The following is a 6,747-nucleotide window of genomic DNA, read 5'->3' on the forward strand; positions in this document are numbered from 1 at the left end:
AAAAACCCGTGAAGCGTATTAATGCGAGACAGATTTAGGTTTTAATGTGTAAAATTAATGCCATAATTATAGACTTTGGAAATTGGAGGAAAGGTGTTGAATTATGAAAAATTCTTGAAATAATACCACGTAACTAGATTATTGCATGAGAAGAAAACATTTATATCAGTGTATAGGAAGTAAAGATTACTCATAAAATGGGATTTGATTAAAGTATATGTTCTGCTTATGATACGTCAATGATGCTTCTCCGTAAAAAAGCATAAATCAATAACAATACAAACTTTGTTAGACTCATGATCTGTCTTTGAATAAACAGAAAAAGAATAAATTTACTAACCATTTTTCATTTCCACATTTTCTCTTAATAACTGGCCGTTTCATGCACAAAACAATTCTGGACCATTTACCAATGCACTTATTTATTCAGTCTGTCTTCTCTGAATTACACACAAGAACCATAGCATCTAACGAAGATGAGTTCTTCAATTGATCTTGAAAGCGACAGAAGAGACCATTTTGAATTGTCATTATCGGGCAGCAAACAATTTAACAGAAGCAGTAAAACTATTTGTGCAATATGCTTGGACAAATACCAGAAAAACCCAAAATATTTACAATGCTTGCATGCGTTCTGTGAACAACCATGCCTACAGCGTCTGCTTGACAGGTAGGTGCATTAAAGTAGCAAATATTTACTTAAAGACATATGGTTATACCACACTGAAGATAACAAATAACATTTTATATCAGATATGTAACAGATAATAATATTCAGTTGCTTAAAAGATGCAATGCTGTAAAACAGCTCCATCTTAAGGAGAGACATGAATGAAATATTGGATGAAACATTTAAAAAGAAGATAATAAAAGATGTGCCCGTATATCCATTTCATGAATAAATTGGTGTAATTATAGATTACTCTGAAAACTCTCAGATTGAGTAAAACGTTATTTATTAAGATTTCAATAGATAAATAAATTTTTGGTATATTATATTCCTCAACATATCAAGAAAGTGAATGGCGAACCTTTTTTATTCTAAAAAGGACTTTTTACAAAATATTTAATTACTTAAAATATATTCTAAATAAAGATATACCCCTTACGTATTTCAAAGTCCGACAGTGCTTGAAATGTAGTATAAACAGCTTTACCTCTTGTCATTGGGCTACAATTATCTGTTTTTCATATACATTTTTTTACATATTGCAGGATACACTTGTTTCTCAAAATTATATCCACTAACAGGTATTCATTTATAAATCCCTGAAGTGGAATAAAACGATGTGAAACTGAAACCTGTCCATCCCGAATTGCATGTCCAACCATTGACTGCTGTCTCCGAGCTTTAAATGATAATGAAATATAATGCCAATTCTGCTAAATCACGCCCGTTTAACTCACAACGAGTGAAAAATGTCCATCGGTAAAAATGTTGTGAGCAACTTCCGTTCCTCGTTGTGAGCACCCATCTTTGACGTGTGACACGATAAACAAGGTGAGTTTTTCATAATTTTTGAAGATTACAGACATTTATGTAAAATATCGAAATGCAGTTAGCTAGCGATGTGTTTTCCGAGTATGCACATGTAAAGATATTGCCTGTTGGTGGACAATTTGATGGAAATACCGTGCGACGCAGTCACTCGGGGTAGCAGGAAAACTGGAGACAACTTCTCTTTGGACCTAATTTAACATTGAAAACGTCGATTCTGGTGACGTTTTGTGCATTCTAACATAAAACAGATGCCCACAAGTCTTCAGCGTAAATTATTATCTGAAAGTCTTCATAGAAACGAAGATATACCCTTTTTTGCTTTAATCCTCGTTGTGAGCACCATAACCTCGTTGTGAGCAAGACAAGCGCAGTGCTTGTCTGGTTTTAATATGTAATTCAAATGGCAAGAATAAAATTTTCAATCTACCAAAAGCAATCAAAACGTTTTTGTACAATAGTTTTTCTTTGCAATAGTTCTTCTTTTTCTTTTTTGAAAATTATTCTTCATATTCACAAGTCATCAGATTAACAAAAGAATTAATCAGTGGATTTAATCTGCTATTTTATTTCATATACTCTAGTGTGGCACGAGTGAACATCACGGGGAGTTTATGAATATTTCAATAATTTCACAATCTGTGTGATACACACATACATGTGTTTATCCTGAGCTGAAGACTGACCAAGTTTTGTTAAACAAGAACTATCACGGTAAGTTGACAATGCCCCCGAAGTGGTGCTTTGTCCTTTGATTTATGGACCAGATAGATTATTTGTTTTTGGACAATTAGATCTTCAATGTGATGGTCATTCAAGGTCAACGTGAAATAAATATAGTTCAGTTTGAAGGTGTCTTGTCCAAAGGTGCATTGTGTCCAAATATAAATTAATTCCACTTACTTAAAAGAAGTTATAACCAATGTTAAAGTTTTTGGATGTTCTAGAAGGTCATTCAGGGTACAAGGTAAAACAAATACAGATCAGTTTGAAGGTCTTGCCTAAAGGGGTGTTGTTTCAAAATGTGAGTAGAATCCGTATGCTAATAAGGAAGTTATGATCAATTTTTAAGTTTTTGGACAATTTGACCTTCAAGTAAAAGGTCATTCAGGGGTCAAGGTCAAAAGAATATAGGATAGCTGAGAGGCCTTGTCAAAAGATGTGTTGTGCCTAAACATTATGCCAGGACATTATGGCCAATCTTAAATGTTTTTGGACAATTTGACCTTCAAGGTAAAGGCCATTCAGGGGCCAAGGTAATAAAATACAGGTCCGTAGGAAGGTCTTGTCCTAAGGGATGTTGTGTTTAAATATGAATCAAATCCGTTTACTTATAAGGAAGTTATGGCCAATGTTAAATTTTTCAGACAGGTTGACGGACTGACAGACGGACAGTTTAAAACTAATATGCCTCCCTTTGGGGTATGCACAACGTCTTGCAAAGAAATGCTGTTGTGCAAAAACGTTTTAATTGCTGTGGTAGATTGAAAATTATATTTTCACCATCTAAATTACAAATTAAAACCATACATGCACTGCGCTTGTCTTGCTCACAACGAGGTTTTGGTGCTCACAACGAGGATTAAAGCAAAAAAGGGTATATCTTTGTTTCTATGAAGACTTTCAGATAATAAATTACGCTGAAGACTTGTGGGCATCTGTTTTAGGTTAGAATGCACAAAACGTCACCAGAATCGACGTTTTCAATGTTAAATTAGGTCCAAAGAGAAGTTGTCTCCAGTTTTCCTGCTACCCCGAGTGACTGCGTCGCACGGTATTTCCATCAAATTGTCCACCAACAGGCAATATCTTTACATGTGCATACTCGGAAAACACATCGCTAGCTAACTGCATTTCGATATTTTTACATAAATGTCTGTAGTCTTCAAAATTATGAAAAACTCACCTTGTTTATCGTGTCACACGTCAAAGATGGGTGCTCACAACGAGGAACGGAAGTTGCTCACAACATTTTTACCGATGGACATTTTTCACTCGTTGTGAGTTAAACGGGCGTGTAAATGTATAAAAAATTTAATTTTCGACAACCTGGATTACATAAGTAACTTAAGTAAGAGGTGTATGCCTATCAAAAATATTTCAGATCGGAGAACAACATCTTCAAGTGTCCCTTATGTCGACGAAGTTATAATGTGCTGACCTTTGAATGTGTAGCTTCCGAGTCTGATCCTCTGCTTGGCGAAAGAACAGAGCAAAGTACAGAGTGTAAGTAATTAGTTTCCTTTTTCACCATTGAATGTAACGAATATAGTTATACTTTTCATTACGTGTTTCAACAATGATATGCGTATATTGGTTTTAGTGATACATTTTTTTGATTCACCAGTCAAGTTAAAAACTTTATAAAGAAGAACATTCACCATTTCTATAAGAACTGGGACGAATTAATTTACACTACATTTACAGGGAACGCTATTGAAATGTTATAATATACTGAATAAGTATATAACAATTGATACAAGTCGTCTGATTTAATAATTCACTTTAAATGAATTGTTTTCTTTTCCAGCGAATACATGTGAACGATTTTACACTTTAAGCGTTTTAGGTAAAGTATATTTATAGTTCGTAAGACAAAATTGCATCTATTTGATATGTATGTGAAATACTGCTGATTTTTATACATATTCTTAACATTATGCAGAAGAATACAATTATATCTATTCACACGTTTTCATATGTTATTATACCTTTATAACCTAACCCAACACTGCAGTACCTACGCTCCCTTCGCAGCTCACTGAATACACTCACGTTACTTAAGAAGTGAGCGATAGTGGAACATTCGACCGATGCGCAGGAGAGTATGCAGTACCCTGCCCTACTGCCCTAGGCTACTTACCTACTTCCTACGGTACCAACACATAGCTGTGGATCTAATCTATTTTTTTTATTTCAGTTGCTGTGTTTCATTTTTGCATCATTAGCGTTGCTAGGAATAGTATTAGGTAAATATACCAGAATTTTGATAAGCTTTCACAAACATTACATTATTCAATATTTATACGACAAATAAATTCCCCTTGCTGCGATTGGTCGAGACACAATCTCATTTATAACGAACATTGAAATGACATAAAGGTCGACTCGAAGTGATGTTCATCTAAATAGAGGGTATTGAATAAGTGAAGGATCAATAGAAAATTTATTTAACGAGTTGAATAGAATTATATTATCCCTACTGGCGAGCTTAATATTATTTTATTTAACAAGTTTAATAAATTTCAGTAATGAATCTACACGGCTATAATATTTTAATGTATCACATACCCAAAAAGTGAAAAAGAAACATATTGCATTGAGACGCCTACAGTAAGCGCTCATTACGATATGTTTGTTAAACTCAAATCATGTGTAAATATATATTACCATTTTTACGGAGTCGCAAAAGCGGCAGGGGTATGTGACAAACAACTTTAAGTCATTAAGCGTGACAGAAAATTTTACCGTCCCTTCATATGATGACTTTACGATAAATAGGAACTAGGCAACTCTTCCTATTGTGATCAATTATTGTGGTGAAAGCTCGAAACTTCTTTGAAACCTTTAGAACTACCCAGCACTAGTGTCATATGAGGCACGTAGGTATTGGCACTATAAGGAATCGAACCAACGATAAATATGTTGAAAAGCAGATATATTAACCACTTGGTCACAGTTTCCTTACGAATTGACAGTGTAATTCAAAATCAACGGTAGTTCATGTAATTTTGTTGTTTAAATGCAAACGAAGCAGAAATTAATGCTCGGTGTATATAATGAAACACGATTACATTTGTATCATTTTCTGTTATATGCAGGGTCTTATTTTCATGAATGTAAAGAGCTATTGTATGCTTATCAAATTGCGAAAGGGTTGATAGACATTTTCATTGCACTGTCATACTGCAAAAATCAAACAGGAGTATGCACTTCAATTCTGTTGGTCGTTTCAATCATTGGGCTTATATTAGGTAAGACATTATTTGATATTTGTAGTGTTAGGAATGTGTTACTGTCACCTCATAAAAATAAAAATAACCCTTCGTAATAATCTTTGTTTGAAATTTCTATGTTATTTTGACTTTTGTGTTTGGGAAGTGTACATACTATAAGTAAGTATACATTTATCATAAAAGTTTTGTTTTTGAATAACATAGAATTACTGAATGTTCCGAAGTATACATATTTCCAACAATAAGCAGAATACATCCATTTATATGACAAATAATTATGTTTCTTGTACAGGTACTATGGAAGCCTGGGAGACAACAGAAGACGACAGTCAATGTCAATTTCTAATAGTATTTTCCCGCTATTACGTTGTTGCCGACGGCATTATGATCTTATTCATCTTCAGTTGTGCAGGATGTCGATCGGAAGACCTTTACGATTAATCACAATAATCTTGGACTTAATACAGGTGTTAACCAAACAATACTGTATGATGAATATGTATATTTGAAATTTTTCAAAGGAAAATAAAGTCTAGTTCGTTAAAATCATTATTCAAAAATATGTGTGACCATTATTCAATTATAACCTAATAAATGTCAATAGATATCGGTTTAATAAGTAAAATGTATATAAACACGAGTATATAAATTGCTTATATCTATGAATATACATAATTTAGGTCGACTTTGACATGATAAATCGGAATAAACGTAGTCAATCAACTTACTTTTTGTTATCGTGTTTTGTTTGTTACTGTAGGTTAGACAGAATTACCGTATCCGTTCTTTGCACGAGCGTTGTCCTACAATTGTGTTCAATGTCCCTAGGAAAGTTTTGAAAAGTCGCGATTGGTAGGATTAATGGCATACGAATCGATGGAAAACAATAATTACTCATATACAAAAATCGTATTTGAGCAAAACTTTCCCAGAGAAGCACATGATTTAATTTAATACATTCAAGATATAAAACATGTCAACATAGCCTTTCAATTTGTGTTTTACTCTTCATGATTTTAATTTTAAGTATTATAATAACAATGGTATGAATCCCCTTATGTTTTGTATTCATTTTCATTAACTAAGACTTATTTTACATAATTGTTTTTCAAAATATTATACTGACTATTTAAAGTGCCACTATTTTAATTTATAGTAATAAATGAAAGAAACAATTCATGAAGTCTTATACCAATTATATTCCGGTTGCGGTACTTTGCCAAGTAACCAGATCGCAAAATCATTTTTTTCGCAAACAAGTGTTTACAAAAAAATCACACTCTGTGAAAACAG

General features: G+C 33.2%; 1 protein-coding gene across 1 annotated transcript; it reads left to right on the plus strand.

Moving 5' to 3' along the window:
* Nucleotides 1–138: 138 nt before the first annotated feature.
* LOC132746514 (uncharacterized) lies at nucleotides 139–6,181 on the plus strand. The gene is made up of 5 exons (XM_060735700.1): nucleotides 139–670; nucleotides 3,603–3,724; nucleotides 4,029–4,067; nucleotides 4,419–5,472; nucleotides 5,747–6,181. Exons 1-4 carry the CDS (start codon nucleotides 477–479, stop codon nucleotides 4,469–4,471), a joined length of 408 nt encoding a protein of 135 aa, XP_060591683.1. The 5' UTR covers nucleotides 139–476; the 3' UTR covers nucleotides 4,472–5,472; nucleotides 5,747–6,181.
* Nucleotides 6,182–6,747: the final 566 nt, after the last annotated feature.

Source organism: Ruditapes philippinarum, unplaced genomic scaffold, assembly GCF_026571515.1.
Source record: "Ruditapes philippinarum isolate M1 unplaced genomic scaffold, ASM2657151v2 ctg5204_1_1_1_1, whole genome shotgun sequence".
NCBI classification, from domain to species: domain Eukaryota; kingdom Metazoa; phylum Mollusca; class Bivalvia; order Venerida; family Veneridae; genus Ruditapes; species Ruditapes philippinarum.

What these genes read in the sequence shown, in the direction of transcription:
- LOC132746514 (XM_060735700.1), top strand. Translation starts at nt 477, where the DNA reads ATGAGTTCTTCAATTGATCTTGAAAGCGACAGAAGAGACCATTTTGAA. An exon ending in AACAGAGCAAAGTACAGAGT is followed by an intron (nt 3,725 to 4,028) that starts GTAAGTAATTAG and finishes TTTCTTTTCCAG; the next exon opens with CGAATACATGTGAACGATTT. An exon ending in TTACACTTTAAGCGTTTTAG is followed by an intron (nt 4,068 to 4,418) that starts GTAAAGTATATT and finishes TTTTTATTTCAG; the next exon opens with TTGCTGTGTTTCATTTTTGC.